The 17,204-nt window shown below is 37.6% G+C and overlaps 1 protein-coding gene across 1 annotated transcript in view; it reads right to left on the reverse strand.

Annotated features, from left to right (window-relative positions):
* CCDC141 (coiled-coil domain containing 141) overlaps nt 1-17,204 on the reverse strand; it is a 192,082-nt gene that overhangs the window by 5,622 nt on the left and 169,256 nt on the right. Inside the window, exons 18-22 of the mRNA XM_058549342.1 lie at nt 15,831-15,971; nt 14,907-15,095; nt 13,329-13,512; nt 10,217-10,329; nt 6,413-6,529 (exon numbers count right to left, since the gene is read on the reverse strand). Of these exons, the coding sequence (XP_058405325.1) occupies nt 6,413-6,529; nt 10,217-10,329; nt 13,329-13,512; nt 14,907-15,095; nt 15,831-15,971 (744 nt within the window). The remainder of the gene's footprint in view (nt 1-6,412; nt 6,530-10,216; nt 10,330-13,328; nt 13,513-14,906; nt 15,096-15,830; nt 15,972-17,204) is intronic.

A 17,204-nucleotide genomic window follows, 5' to 3' on the forward strand; every position in this document is an offset into this window, starting at 1 on the left:
CATGCTAGGATGCCGTGAATAACAGTACTCCGCCTCCTGCTGACACTGTTCTAGTGTTTCTCCCCATTAATCCACGTCTATCTCTTGGTTAAGAAGATGCTCAAATATCCGTCTGACATAGACTCAAAAGAACACTGAAGCTGAACGGGATCTCATCTATCCCAACCTGCTTCTTTTATGTGGACTTCTTTCTTTGCCTTTCCTCAGCATTTTGGGTGCATTTTTACTTAATTAGCAATTACTGGTTTTGGTCCTGTTGCTACTCCTTGCACATAAAAAAGTTATGTCTTGCCTTGACTTCACGTTCTTCACTTTAGCCCATAGTCCTGCACGTGACACACATTTTATAAATGATTTTTGAGAAATAAAGGTGTTTTCAGATTGAAGGTTAGAAGCAAAAACAAAACAATGTTCCTCTGCTATCCCACAGATATGACTTATCCTCAGAGAAAGAATAAACTCAGCTTAGAGAAAGGGGTTTCCTTCAGCCATTAGTAGAAGTTTAAATTCGGAGTCTAAAAGCCAGAAGTTCTTAAAACTCTTCTCATTTAAAAAAAAATTACTAAATAAACACATACCCAGTAGGGCAGCCCCTCCTTCTTTTGGTTTTCCAACTACAGCTCACATTGCCTTTCTCTCCATCTCTTCCTGAATGTGGAATGCTTATTTTCCATCTCATAGGGACTTTGATCTGACCTCCCATTCAGTCTAAGAATCTCCTCTATGACACTCTTGGCAGCCTCTATTTGAACACTTTTTCTGAAAGGGTGCTTTCTTAGAAAAGAATTGTATGCTTTACTTGTATTAAAAACATCTTCCTATATTTAGCAAATCTCTGCCTTCCTGCCGTATCCACCAATGGATCTGAGTTGACCTCCTGGAGTGACACAGAAAGATGTCCCACTGCTCCCTCTTTTAACAGTCCGTTGACTATTTGGAGAATTGGAACCTCTCAGTCTCTTTCTTTGTACTAAACATCTCCAGGTCTTCTTCTTCTGCCAGAATCCCAGAACTTCCATCAACTTTGCCTTCTGGGAGGTCACTCCTACTGGGCTATCAGTTCCTTCACAGGAGAACAGGGATATTTCTTGATCTGAGGGTCATCCAGGAGGGCAGGCAACTCCTTAATGACTCCTTCGAGTAACCTATGCCTCTTCAGATAAGAGTAACATTTTTAAATTGTCTGAAAATTTGCAACAAGCTTAGGAGAGAAACTTGAGTAAACGTCTATGCTAGTCTCCCACTCCTCACGCCCTCCTGGGGAGGAATTGACCTACCTAACTGAGGGTTTGGAAGAAGACACTGAGCATGCTCAGCCCTGTCTCCCTGAGGCCCTCTATTCTGGATCTGCCTTCCACCAAATGGTACGTTCACTTTGGCTCTAAGGAATGAAAACCCCCCGTACAGAAAGCCTGTAGTTGTCTAGCTGTGCACCCAAGTGCCTGGGTAGGCACGTCTATCTAAATTAGAGATGAAGCTTTGGGAAACCCACCAGAAAAGTCTGTGCCATGTTCTCCAATCCAGCTTTTACTGGTTACTGATTCCTGACTCCTGTGTGTCACTTTCAGATGGTGCCAAACTAAAGAAGAGAATCCAAGGATATTATGTTTTCACTTTCTACAATTCCTAAAATAGACAAATACTTTCCACAGAAAATAACACTACTAGATAACTTCTGCTGACAATGAGAGAGAGTTTTCTCAAATCTTTTTCTAGAAACATTTCAACTTATTAATGTTCCCCCCTAAATATGTTTATTTCCAGGATTTATTTACTTTCCAGATGGGTAGTAATCAGTGGCATCATGATCTCCTTGATCTACATGATATGTTTTTATTAAAGTAATTGTATTAGTTCTTTTTTGTTTTTATAAGAACCCCTTGGGACTATTGATTCATATCAAGTTTTTAATCTACTGAAATTTCCTGCCTCCTCTGTCCATTAATACTGTTGATAAAATGTTGAACACTGCAGAGTTTAGGACAAAGTCAGATGTCTCCCCAAGGCAGACTGCCTTCCAGGTTGACACTGATGAACTACTTAATACTCTTGGGTACAGTTATAACCTGACCAAACTTCCATTCAGTTCACATTTCTCCACTTATCTTAAGAGAGATATCATGAGTGTGTTTATCAAAAGACTTCCTGAAATCACAATAAATTTTGCCTCTGGTGCTAACCTAGAATTACCCATTAAAGAACCATCTCAGAAAGCAAAATAAGGTGAGTTTAATACCAATTTTTCTGAGGAAGTCCATGTTGCCTTTTGGGGCTTCTGCCTTTATTCTCAAATACAAATAAGCTTTCAGTTTTTAAGTCATTATGGAATTTTACAAAAATTCCTTTTAAAATTCACTGAGCTATAGTTTCCTGGGTCTAGATTTCCTTTATGAAAATGATTTCCAAATATTCACATATACCAAAGATTTTTTCATATTTTCCCACTGTGAATCCATTTTTGCTATTAGTAAAAAGAAAGTGTGTGTGTATATGTGCATGTTTACAGAAAAGGGTAGCTAAATCTATATATCTCAGCACAGACAGGGCATATTTGCATCAATCTGATGCATTCTAGCAAAATTGCTGGGAAATTCTGATGATTCATCAAAATATCACTCACTCTCAAATTGCTTCTCTTGTAGCCTTGGTTGCTCTTAGTCTTTTTTGTCGATTCCTTTTTCTCTTCCCACCTTCTAAACATCTGAATGATGTATGATCTTATCTTTAAGTTCTCTAATCTTCTCTATATATTTTTCCCCTCGAAAATCTCATCCACTTTCATATCTAATGTTCAATTAAATTTTTCTTAATTGGGGTATAATTGACATAACATTATAGTAGTTTCAGGTGTACAACCTAATGATTTGATATTTGTATATATTACAAAATGATCACTACAATAAGTCCAGTTAACATCCATCACTATACTTAGTTACAAAAATTTTTTTTTCTTATGATGAGAACTTTTGAGATCCACTCTCAAGCTACTTTCAAATATGCAATACAGTATTTTTAACTATAGTCACCATGCTGTGCATTACATTCCCATGACTTATTCATTTTCTAACTGGAAATTTGTACCTTTTGACAAGTAACTTAATTAATCCTAAATCTATAGCCTCAGATCTTATCTCTGTCAGGATTTCTGAACTTTCATTTCCACTGATGGACATAGTCACTTGGATTTACAATCACTGTGATGTAAACAAACAAAATGAGTGTCTGGAAGACAGAATATAACGATATTCTACATCCATCAAACTAAGCTCGTAGAACCAATCCCTAAAGTACATAGAGAGGGGAGCCACCTACGTGGTAAATTTAAGGGAGCACCACAAGACTTTACCTTCTCAAATATCCCCACATTAGATAGACTCATCTTGGGATAAATAAGATTTAATGAAGGTAAATGGGAAGTGAAGAAAGAAAGATACTGAACATGGGGCTTGGTCTACAAAAGGTGTTTCTAGGGAAGGCCTTGGGAAGGGGCTTTGGGCAACCAAGGGGGGACTTGGTACTTTTGGGCACTTGGGTGGAAAAGATAAAAGAGAAGAGAACAGAAAGATGGTGAAGAATACTTTGTCCCCTTCCCAATTTTTTCCAAAGCAAGTGTCTCAAGAACATCTGCGCCCCCACCAGGTAATCAGGATTAGTGGAGGAGGGCCCAGGGACTGTCCTTACCCAGTTGGATAAGAGCTCTCCACTCAATTGTTTGGTATGAAAGTAGTTCCCTGCTATTGCTTTATTAATCATCACGTAAAGAGATGAACAGAAAGAGGGGAAAGTTTGGCATGGAATCCAGGATCATTACAAAATGGCTTACTTACGTGCAGCAGTTCCTTGGAGCTCCCCTTCGGGCTTGTGGAAAGTTACATGGCTGAAAATCAGGAGAACTGGGCTACCTGCCCAGTTCTGACACTACTTTCTGTGATTTTTGGAGGGCAACTATTTAATCTCTTTTGGTCTCAGTTTACTCAACTGTAAAATGAGATTTGGTCAGATGATTGTTAAATCCCTTCTACCACTAGAATTCTGTAACTCTAAATGCTGGCATCGTAAGCCTTCGTCTTCTGTCAAATACTTCTGTGAGTTTAGGCGAGTCTCCTAATACTCAGCACCTCCATTTAACCTTAGGAGTTTTTAGTATTACTGTGGATTTAGCTTCAGTGCTCACCTTGGGGATAAAACCCCATCACTACTCTGTTAGCAGTGCAATGGGCATTGCATTTACTGAATTGCCTAATTCCACCTGCTGCATTTTTGGGTCAGAAAAATGAGAAGTACTTTACTCTCTCCAGGAGAAAATCCTGTGATGAATATATTCTTGTAACAGTTTGATGGAATTGTTTTTTCTGACTCAAATAATTTTCCGAGGAAGATCAACACCATTTAAGGGTATCAGAAGTGAACGCAGTGATTCCTGGCCAAGCTTTTTACTTAGTGCTTCTTGTTATCTGCCCACATGGTGTTTTGGGGGATTGTTACATCTGACCTATAATATAAATGATAGAGACAATAAGAGGATAACTGTGATCGAGCTGTTTAAAAGTGAAGATTACTGCCGCCCTTTCACTTTGCTCTCTGTACCAACTACGCTGAAATGTGTATGTGAAATGATGTCAACGGGACTTCTTGACAGCTGTAATTGTGGACCTTCACTTCTAAACAACTGATGATCTGTCATGTCTTTTAATTTATATTAAAATAAAACTGATTTCTCAATGAAAGTAAATCTTGCTTTTCATTTAAAGGATTCTGTTCTTTTAATTTTTCTTCTAAGAAAAATAAATAAAAGCAAGAAAAATCAATTTTACTAAGTATAAATGAATGTGTTTGCTTTGGTAGCAATAACTTCCATTTCGAAGTAAATGTGTGTGGTTCACAATGTAGAAAAATGTGCAGAATTAAAAAAAAATAATATGATGTTGATTTAGTATCTCTTAGAAATTTAGTTAAGAAAATGTGATGCATTTAATCTTGTTCTTTATTAATTTGACCAGTCAGTTTCAATTGAGGGTGATTTTGCTCCCCAGGGGACATTTGGCAATTTCTATAGACATTTTTTGGTTGTCATAACTGGGTGGTGGAGAGGCACTACTGGGGTCTAGTGGATAGAGGCCAGGAATGAGGCTAAACATCCTACAATGCACAGGAACCTCCCCCAGCCCCACCCCACCCCACACACACAACAAAGAATTCTCTGGGCCGAAATATCAATAGTGCTGATGTTGAGAAAGTACGATTTAGACCAATCAGAGTAACCAAAGACCATTTGATAGAAGACTAAGGTCCAAACAAGATGACCGAGGTTTGGCAGCTTTCCTTTGCTTTAGAGAGGAATCCGAGTTTAAATGTCTCAAGGCCATCCCACAAAAAGTCTGCTTGCTTGGTTGTCCCTGCTGCCTGGTGGTTGTATAATTGCACTAGACTTCAACATAGATTTAACCTGTGGAAAAGGTTTCTATAAAGAAGCTCTGAGAACTGTAATCACTTCAAGGAAAGATAAATCTTTCTCCATAAGATAACTGCAATAAGTGGGGAGATTTTTTTTTTAGCTCTCATGTCACAAGATGTGTATTTTATTAATTTGGGGGCAGTTGAGAATAATGTTGACTCTGCTTGTTCCTTTAGTTCCTTGGGGGAGAGAGAAACATTGAGAGCCGGCGACTTGGCAAAACAAAAAGTCAAGAGCTAACTATAGTCCAGCAGCTATGAATAGAAAGTGAGAAACTTATACTGAAAATCATAATGATGTAATTTAAATCATGCTTTTGAAATCATGATACATTTGCATTTTGTGAGTATTTGTAGTTTTTGTTACATGCTTAACTCATCTGTAATGTATAGGTTTTAAAGTCATTTAAACATTTCTCTGAATACTTTAGTATTTATATTTCAGTTGGATTCTATGTTTTAGTACATGTGCCCGGAAATATCATCTTAGAGGTAGAGTCTATGGGAACAAGATACAATCTAATTTCATGTATTAAGGGCTTCCAATGGGTAGTGTAAAAGAAGAAAATCATAGCTTGGCAGTATGATAAAGAGGGAGAAGTAAAATTTGAGGTTGGGATTGAATACAAAAGGACAATGGGAAAGGCAGCTAAAGACAGGAGAAATAGAAGTGGTTTGGGGTGACGGTGTGGTATTTAAATGGCTGTCCCAGTGCAACTGTGAAATGCTTGGTTCCAGTGTTCAATAGGAGGGGCTCAGAGGGAAATAGCAGGGGTGAGGGAAGAAAGACTAAGCAAGGAGTAGAAGGAAGTAAGGGATGAGGACACTTACATTGCATTTACATTGGAAGATTCGATTCAGCTAGATAAGAAGGCCTCAATTCACCTTTTTTTTTTTTTACAATGCTCTAAACTCAAAACAAAAGTAATGAATAGCTGAGTTACATAGTTTTCTTTACCTTATTCCTTTCTTCATTGAATATTGTCTGCTTATTTCTCGCTGGTTCTTTTAGTAGGTCAACACAATCATCATGGAAGTCTTCGAAATTCAGATTCATCATTATAACCTCTCCCTGCTGTACAAAGCTATGGTTAGTGAAAACTTGGACCAGGAAAGTTGGAAGAACAATGCCACAGAATAACCACTTGGAAGAAAACATAGGCCACTTGTAAATTTTCAGTAAATGTATTCTACAAGAGACTGACATATTCCCATGAAGTGATTTATAAAATGACCCTTTCAAGCTCACAATTCCCCTCCTACCTCACTGCTTTGATAAAGTTTATTCCAGTAAGTATTGGTTGTTCAAAGGCCCGGTAGGAAAAAAGTCATTGTTACAACAGGATGCACCTCCAGGAGCATTCTCTAGAGAAAGGAATCATTGTGCACGGCAGTTTAAACCATTAGGAGAGTCTAGGGGAGAAGCAATGACAGAGAAATGGCTAAAGCTTCTGGCGGAGAACAAAGTAGGAAATCCAGAGAATCCACACAGGCAAAATGTTTTGGAGACTCATGAAAAGTGGAAGGAAATATCCCTGAGTGTGGTAAAGAAAAAAATAATTGAGAACAAAGGAATACTTCATGTGGGTGATGATATTTTGCTCCTGTAATTCATGGGGCTCCATTTTAGTTGCACAAGTAGAGGAGATCTGTAAACTGCTGTGGAGCCAGTGTGGGGGCTGAGAAGACTTTGTGAAGGTGAAAGGAGCCACAGGTGCACCAAGCTAGAGAACACCTGTCTAGGATGATGATTATACTGCAAGAGAAGATTCTTGATTCCACCTGGAACACAGTCATTCGATGGGCCCTAAAGAAACAGCCATGCTCCTCAAAGTGCACGTGCTACACAGACTCAGAGGATTTGGGAGACACTTACTGAGAAGATTCAGCTTTTAGTCTCAACTCTAAAACTTAAACGGGTTTGTATTGCTGGATAATTTACTCTGCTTCAGTACACGCTTGATACCTAATTCCAAAACGGCAGTTGTGGAAAGAATGCAGGATTTTGAATTATACCTAAGGTCAAATTCCAGACCCATCACTGCTGACTTTGGGCCCCAAGCAAAGCACTTTTACCTTCTTTGAACTTCACCTCTAAAATAAAGAAAACAACATTTGCCTTATCGTCATCACAAGGTTATTTGGAAATCATTGAGGTAATATATATGAAAGTCCTTTGTAAATCTCAAATTGCTATACAAAAAATAGAAAGGAATATTATCACTATTTCAGCCTTGACAGGGATTTATGGGCCTAGTTTTTAATAACCCCTGCAAAAGAGAGCCATAGCGTCAACCTTAAAAACATAAAAACTAGACAAATTTATGCTCTCACGCAAACATCTGTAACGTGTTAGTAAGCATTCTTTGACCAGCTTTTGTTCAGGCTGTAACTCGTAGGGGCAATGCTGACACCTATTTCTCTTACCAAAAAGGCCCTTTCGCATTTTTATATTCACCCAAATCAAACCTTTTTGAGCTACTGAATGATTCTTCTTCTCTGTACCAATTCTTTGAGCTTTTACTACAAATGCCAAAACCCTTTCTGGAGAACCAGCTTTAGGCAAAGCATAGTGTTAAATGTTGTGTGGGATGCCAAACTGAACAGAGTCATAGGGTTTCCTCAAGCGTAATCAACTAGAGAGAGGGGTTGGGATGTTAATGGTAGTTACATGTGATGGTTATGGTAGGAAAGAACACAGGTGCTATGGGAGATCAGAGAGCGAGTGGCACAGCCTAAGGAAGGAATTGTGGAGGAGGCAGTATTTGGATTTGGCTTTGAGAGATGGTAAAATTTAGATAAGCAGAGATAGAAGGTCACGTACGTGAAGTAAAGGTCTAGAAGCAGGAAACCCAGGAATGTAGGGCTGTAGACCAGTGAGGTAGGAGCCTACAATGAATGGAGAAGCACAGTGATTTGGAAAGATGATCCACCTCAGAATATTGGAAGGCCTTGAGTCTGAACTTCATTTGGTAGGCAATGAAGAGTTTGTAGTGAACTGTTCTGGAAGTAAAAATGACATTAGCAGAACTACGTTTAGGAAGGGTAATCTAGATGCAATGTATAATCAGGAGGCTCCCATCTAACACAAAAGACAATCCAAGTCGTGGACTGGGAATGAGAAAGAGAGGGCGAAATGCTCACTACAGGGGGTGTAGAAGGAATGGGGAATGAGGAAGTGGGGAGAGGGAAGGAAAACAGCTTTCAGGAAGAACAGCCATGAAGATGAAAGCTGGAAAGAGATATAACTTTAAGAGAGTATATTTTATTAAGCAGATCTCACTTGAAGATGTACAACATAAATGGGAGGGCTGTTGTGGACAATAGAGAGCAAAGAGTCAGAGCGAGCAGAGATTTTCAGGCTGTGTATCGAAGTCAGGAGAAGAAACAGATCTTCAAGGGGTGGGGTGGAGGTGGGGAGGAGATGATAAATGTGGAAAAAGATAAGATATATGGCACATGCATACATTACTGGTGGCATCATAATTGTAAAACGTTTATGGAAAGCAATTCAACATATACATATATTATTCTAATACTGTGTGTATATATATATATATATATATATGTATATATATATATACACATTAACAATTTCATACCTATTTACCCAAATCTGCTTTGGAGAATTTACACGTAGGTAATAATGCAAGAAAGGAAAAGCTTTATGCACAAAGATGTTCATTGTAGTGTTATTTAAAATGATAAAAGTCAAAAAAATCCAGATCTTTAACCAAAGGAAAAAGATAATTTGGTTGGGCACCCACTGATTTAAAAGCTTAGCAAACTATTTTGAATGGAATAAGTACTCAAACTTATGACATGGAAAGTCATACAGAAAAAGTGTTGCTAGAAATAAATATAATTCTGCTCCGAACTGCAAGAGCACCATTATGTCTCAATAACAACAACGATCACAGCAATAATGATGGGGGTCTTCATGCTCAATACTCAGGGCTACCTGGTAATTAGGTTCCCCTATTTCCTCCATTTTATAGATCAGGAGACTGAGACTCAGGGAGATTAAGTAATTTACCCCAAATCACAAATCCAATAATTTGAGAAGTTGGTACTCACAGGTGGCTGTGTTTTACTCTAGAGCCTGTGCTTCCCATTCCCTCCATCCTAAACAACCAGTTCTTTCAGCCAGTTGTAAAAATAGCACTAATGAAACCAATTTTCCACATGACATAGACAAAAGAATACATATATTTCTGTCTTTTAACTAGATTTTGCCTAAACTTAGACATCAATATATTTTCTCTATATTTTTTTACCAACAATTTTTTATTCTATGAAAGATCCATGATTAGTTTAATATTTCCATGAAGCTAAATGTTCAATGAATATAATAACTGAAGATTAGTTTTATTTTCTCTGGGGCCACAATTTGGAGGAAAAAACCCATAACACCTTATGTTCATTATTTACGAACAAAAACATAAGGCTACTTAATACAGAATTTACTTTGATTTTAATGGCACACATTTATCCTTTAGGACATGATCCATGAAAATGTAAACGAGACACCTTAATTGCATTTCGCCCTCATTCTCAGCAATATTTTTCTCTGCAGTGATGGAAAAGAAACAGAATTAATTATCAGAAACACCCAGATAATTATGTTAGAAAACTGTGAAACAAATGTGCACATTTGTCCCTTGAGAATTTCCATTAGAACATCTTTGCACCAGAAGACACTGGATCAACACATTTTTATTTATATCACTTGAAAATACATATACTGGGAAGAAGAAATTACCTTCAGTTTTTCTTCAAGCTCTGTAAGAGAGGCACATAATTCAGTAATAGATTCAAGAACCTCCTTGTGTTTTGCCACTATTTTCTCAGCATATTTCTGCCCTTCTTCAAAACCTGGGGAAGGGAAGGGATAAAACTATTTTTAAGAAGTCAAATCCTTAGCAGAAAACAAAAAAAGCCCAGGCATTGATTAATCTCCCCAGGGTCTGGTGTAAGGGCTGGTAGATAGTGAGTGCTTAATAAATACTTGCTGAACAGATAAATAAATGAATAAAGACTTAAAAAAATAGGTATTCTAGAAAAACAGTTACATTTGCTATATCATGTCACTTTTATGTAACCGAAATAATGTTGCTATATTAACATTCCGAAAGCTTCATTCTAATCAGTTTTCTCCTGTTCAGAACATTCAGTGGTTCTTCACTACCTAGAAAAGTATACATTCAAGGCCCTCCATAATATAGTTTCAACATGCCTCTCCCAAATGCATGTCACCCTAATTCCCTCACATATTTAATCTCTGGCCAAACCGAACCAGCAACTCTTCCTCCAAAATCCCCACAGCCACTGGTATTCTTTCCTACTCTGGGAATGCCCTCTCCTCACTCCCTATCTCTGCTGTTAAAATCCTACCCACTTTTCCAGGTCTCCCTCAGATGCCAACATCTTTGTGAAAATGTTCTTAATCTTTCCCATCTGAATTTTCTCTCTCTCTTTTGGAATAATAATGAAAACATCTACCATATACTGAGTGCTTTTTATTTGCCTATGGCTAAGCACTTCATATGCATTATACAATGTACTCCTTGGGGAGGCTCTACTGCATTTTACAAATGAGCAACCCAAGGCTCAAAAGAGCCTCCTCAAGTGACCCAGACAATAACCGGAGGAGCAGGGATTTAAACCCAGGACTACCAGACTCTACAGCTTAGGCTAAACTCGATTGCACACTGCTATGGGCTGAAGTCTCTCCCTTCCAAAATTCATATGTTGACATCTCAATCCCCAGTATCTCAAAATGTAACCACATTTGGAGATAAGGTCTTTAAAGAGGTGAGTAAGTTAAAAAAGAGGCTGTTAGGGTGAGGCCCTCACCCAATACGACTGGTGCCCTTATAGGAAGAGGGGGAGACACCAGGGGTACGTGTGCACAGAGGGATGTCTATGTGAAGAGGCAGCAAGACAGCGACCATCTGCAGGCTAAGGAGAGAAGCCTCAGGAGAAACCAAGCCTGTCAGCAACTGGATCTTGGACTTCCAGCCTCCAAAACTGTGAGGGAATAAATTTCTGTTGTTTAAGCCACCCAGTCTGCAGTATTTTGTTATGGCAGCCCTAGCAAACTAACACACACATTTCATACCTTCCTCACTGCATTTACCATATCATGACTTCTAGTCCTAGACTGGGGATTCTAGAATGAAGGGATTAGGTCCTATTTGTCTTTAGATGAATCACAACTCCTAGTACACAATAGGTGCTCAACATTTTTTTGAGATAAATTTATTTGCATTAAAATTCTGGGTTCGATAATGCTTGGGTGGCCTGCAAGAGTTGATATAATATTCCTAAAGTATGTCACTTGATGTAAATTTTTAAAAATGCATAGCTTCCATACTAAACAGATGAAGATACATGCCATTCACTTATTCATTCAATGATTCATTTATTCATCAAATATTTGTTAAGCACTAGTATGTACCATGAAGCAGTGAACTAACAGCTTTCACAGAGCTTACACTCTGGTAAGGACAGCCAGACAACAGAGAAATAATTGTATAATGTGTCGGTTGGTGATAAGGGCCAGGAATACAAACAAAGCAGAATATAGGATCATGCATGATCGTAGGGGAATGTAAATTTTATGGGTTTTTCTCAGTACTTACCATGTCCCGAAATTGAATAGGCACTGAAATATAGTGATAAAATAGACTTCCTTTGCCCTCAAAGAGCTTATGGTCAGTAGAGAAGGCAGACAAATAAACAGATAATTATGTTACAGTGTCAAAAGTACAATAATAGAGAGAAACATACATAATGCTATGGGAGCAGAGTGCCTCCAAAATTTTTTAGTGCACTCACACAGGTACTATAGTAAGAATCAGACATCACATTAGTTTTCATGAATTTTTCAATCTATATTTTATTATTTTTACGTTCCTGCCCTCTTCCTTTGGAAAATCATTAATAATTCATTCTCAATAATTTAATATTAAGTAGTGCAGAATATATTGTTCTACAAAATTTTCATGGCTGTCCATGGAGAGTGCTTCATGTTGCAAGAGAAAAATATTTATCTGGCAGCAGCTGTGGGTAGCCAAATGAAGCATTTTATACCTTACCACCTGTTGCTATCTTCTTTCTGGGCTGGATTTGCCTGGTCACTGGGTATTACTCTTTGTCTCCTAGTTAACAAGCTAGGGGAATAGTTAATACCAGGGAATTCATGAAACTTATTCCTCAGCACTCTGAAGGACCATCACTACCCAAGGGGGCTTCTTAAATGGGGGCCTCCTGTAGATAGAAGGACTTCTGAGGCTGACAACTGTGTTATCTTTCCTAGTCATGGAGAAGAGGAGAGCAGTACCCATGAAACGATAATTTGAGTTGTCCCGTTTATTCCACAGGTGAGAGGAAGGCAAGGGTAAATTTTCACTCTTTCTTATATACACAAACCATAGCCCTCACAGAAATAAGAGAGTTGTAGACTTCAGGCTTAGCTTTATACCTATTTAAAGTTTTATGGGAGTTTTCTATGTTTTTCAAGAAATCACTCTAGTGGAAATTAGATTTTTCTGTCTATAGAAGCTGGGTATTGCTCTAGTTTTATTACCTTGGAGAAGATCAACAGGAATGGGGGCAAAAAAAGACTAGAGAAGGAGAGTTTACACAAGGATGTTAAACATCTGCTGGCTTCATCTCCTGCGGTCAGAAGTTCCTTCCTCAGTTTTCTGCTGTTAATTTTGCAGATGTGGGCTCTTATCTTGAGCCTTTTCTCTGAATAGGTTGGCGTAGCGAGAACCCTGAGGACCTGCCATGCTCTGCTTTCTGCTAGATTAGGTTCAGTATGGATTTGTTCAAAGGCAAATCACTGGGTATCTTAAAAGAGGCCTCACCATATAAGCTCTGAGCGAGGTCACTGATCTGCTGAATCCTTTCCTCTTGCTGAGGCACTGAGGGGATGATAAACTTATTGAACTGCTGGTGGAGAATTTCCACAGCTTCCTTTGTCTTGCATTCTGTGGAATATTTTCCAACTCTTACAACTGTAGCACTCGCATCTTCATACCAAAAATGACACTAAATTAAAAGGGGACAAAGTATAGATTAAAGAGACACCATCCTTCTAAAGTTCTTCATTTTGACCACTGAACTATCAAATTTCACTTTCCTCAAACTTTGTATTCACATTAGTTTGAACTCTCTAAGTACCAATAAAGGAAATATCAAAACATGATCATATACTTTTGCACTTGGAGATTAGAGTCAGATAAGAAAGTAAAAGTATGGAAATTCATTTGATTTTCCTGCCATCTTACAGGTGCCTGAAGCATAATTCCTAAGAGGAATGTTGCAGACTTACAAGAACAGGCAGTATAAAAAGCATATGGCACTAAGAGAATCCAAATATCATTTAAAGGAAAGAAAAAAGCCCAACATACAAAACCCAGCCTAATTAATGGAAATCATTAACAATACATGGATAAAGTATAGCCTGATAAACACTCTAATAAATAAATTCTCCTTGAAGAATGAGATTTAGTCTATGGATTGAGGAACTATCATCTAAAGAATAGCATTTGACCTTTTTTTAACAGAAGATAAGTCTTATTTTCAAAGCACAGTGGAGAATTGAGACAGTTTCTCACTAAAAATAAATAACTGTGGTGGTAGGAATATGTCTGACCAAGGACAGAAAGAAGCACTTACGCTGGGTGAGAAATAGAAACACATGACTTTATTAGGAGCCGGCTTTGAATACATGCCACAGAGCTACAGCAAACCTATGTATCAGATACAGGAGAATGATCATCTTGATCCTCCTTAATGTGGTGTTAAATCTAAAAACTCTACTGCATAGGTGGTAAAGAGAGATGTTTTGTATCTCAGAATAATGGACTACAAAGAACACTCAAGAACTTCAAGCGTAGAGTTTCTTCAGCAGGAAGTGTGCAAAATAATAACCTAAACTTGTCAAATCTCACACAATTTATGTATCCTCTACCATTTACCCTCTTAACAAAAACAAAAATAACACCAAAAACAATTTTTGTACCTGAAAAATCTCAATATCACCTTTTCTTTCTAAACATTTTCAAATTCTGTGAAATAAATAAGTAATTTTGAGTATTTTAAACAGATATCCAGCAGTTAACATAATTCCATGATGGTTAAACATCTTGAGTTGATGAGGTTATGGAGAAGTGAGAAATTCTCACATGTTGCTGGTAAGAGTAAATTAGTAAAATCTTTCAGAAGAACAATTGGACAATACAATCAAAACCTTGTAACATTCATCCCCTTTGGTCCAGCAATTCTATTTTAGGATATTATCCTAAGGAAATAATCATGAAAAAGAGCATGATATATGGGTTTAATGACAATAATAGCTAATGCACATTGTTTTAAAGCAGCAGAGTAATTTTTTAAAACAACATTACAACATAGATACCATTACAACAAGAAGAGGATACCTCTTCTATCATCTCCTGGAGATGCTCAGTCAGGTCCAAATTCTTCTTGTAATCTGTCACAACTTTGTCAAACTCATTTACATGTTTTTGCAAATCCTTCATGGCTTCCAGAAGAACATTAACTTTATTATTTGGATACTTTAAGAAAGAAGTTTTATTCTCAACTTTTTCCATTTTCCTTTTCAAAGCCTGTGCAAAAAATAGTTTTAAAAACAATATTCAATTTTTATTTAGGAGGCTAACTAGTGATTAAATATTGAGATGAAAATTTGGAAAAAATTTGCAGCTTCCTCCATCATCTTAAAAGCATAATTATTTCAAATGTATTTTGGAAAGAATGGGTTTTCTTCCAGATAGTTTATTGATTCAGCATTTAGCAAACATATAGAAAATTTACTATATACCAGGATCTATTCCAGATTTTGAGACTGATGTTATGATAAAGAAAGACAATGCTCATAAAATTAACTATTTTATTGTCCTCGGTAAGCTCGCTGTCTCCTGGGAAAGGCACTCAAATAATCTAGTCAGGTCATGGGACAACCTAGGTAAGTATAACGGGCTATGGGAGCAGTGGAGGAAGATCCCGACATAGGCAAGTGCAAGAAAAGGAAGAGAGGTGTACAACAGCTGTCTGCGTGTGTGTGTGTGTGTGTGTGTGTGTGTGTGTGTGTGTGTGTAGGAAGAATGGAAGTAGAGAGGCTGAGTTCTGGCTCCATTCTAGAGCTGCCTCAAGAGAGAAATCAATTTATTACATATTTTACACAAATAACCCAATTGTTATAAAGATGGAAAACTATCTTTTCAGTTCCAATGCTATAAAAAAGCCCAAGATCTCGGCATCTAAAATTTAAACACAAATGATTTTACAATCATTGTAGTAGTGCACACACACACACACAAACACACACACTTTCTCGTTACCTGTATTTTTTCAGCATACATATCAACTTGTTGAAGTTGATACTTAAGAGCCTTCAGATTCCGAGCTTTTTCACTTTTCTTAGTGTAATTAAACTTCAAATTGTTGAATTTCTTTTTGACATCTTTGAATGACTCTTTAAGCTGCAGTTCAATAAAGAGAAAGAGGTAATTTCCTTAAAATGAGAACACTAATATTCACTTGTAGTAAATCAAAATATCTAACATTTTAAAATATTCCTAGTCTTCAAAATGTATTCAGAGTGATTTTCAATATAAAACAAGTCTGCTAAGTGAACATATAATGTGAGTTTAAACATATCCTCAAAATATAAGTAATTATAAATTGTTCCTAGTAATTTTTGATTTGTAATTTATAATTAAGATTACAGTTATAGAACATCCTTTGGCCGCTAAGTAAGAAAGTTTTTAACATATCGTAGACTTTCAACAACTCTAATTTTCTTATTTGTATTTATTTGACATCATTTTCCCCATTCATTCTGTTCTCTATGTGCTAATATTTGTCCAAGATCCTTCCACCTCCCAATGCTCTCTTACAGCCACCGCATGTAAATTTATTAAAGCTCCAAGGAGCTGTTCATGTTGCAGAGGTCAGTGAAGTGTTGACATTTAAACCACCAAGGACATTAGTGGGGTGGAAGAGGAAACCCAACATGAGATTTAGTAGGAAAAGGACTTTACTTGCCCAAATCCAGCTAAAAATTATTTTTCATGAGCAGTTTCCAGGAGACATTTACTTCATAGATATAGGCCATTTACTTCAGAGTTCCTTCAAAAATGGAAATTAAAGGGGCCGGCCTGGCGGCACAGCGGTTAAGCACGCGCGCTCCGCTTCATCGGCCTGAGGGTTAGCAGGTTCGGATCCCGGTGCGCACTGACGCACCACTTGTCAAGCCAGGCTATGGTGGCGTCCCATATAAAGTAGAGGAAAATGGGCACGAATGTTAGCCCAGGGCCAATCTTCCTCGGCAAAGAGGAGTATTGGCATCGGATGTTAGCTCAGGGTTGATCTTCCTCACAAAAAAAAAAAAAGGAAAATAAAGTAACAGTGTCGCCAATGATGGCAATGCTAACTTGTATGCAAACAGAGAATACGACTATACATTGAGAATAGGGCATAGATTATGACAGTCTTAACAAATAGTTCAGCTTTCCCAGTGAACCAAAATTCTAAACAGTCTAGTTCCACTAAACACACCACTTTATATGCCCTTCTCCATATTCGGCAAGGATAAACATATTGACAGGCACTCTCTCTCTTTATATTATCAGCAAAGAGAAGTACAGAGAAAACATAAACCATCTCAAATTATATGGAAGTATTTAACAGAAGAATGAACAATGTCATGGTTG

Source organism: Diceros bicornis, chromosome 10, assembly GCF_020826845.1.
Source record: "Diceros bicornis minor isolate mBicDic1 chromosome 10, mDicBic1.mat.cur, whole genome shotgun sequence".
Taxonomy (NCBI): Eukaryota; Metazoa; Chordata; class Mammalia; order Perissodactyla; family Rhinocerotidae; genus Diceros; species Diceros bicornis.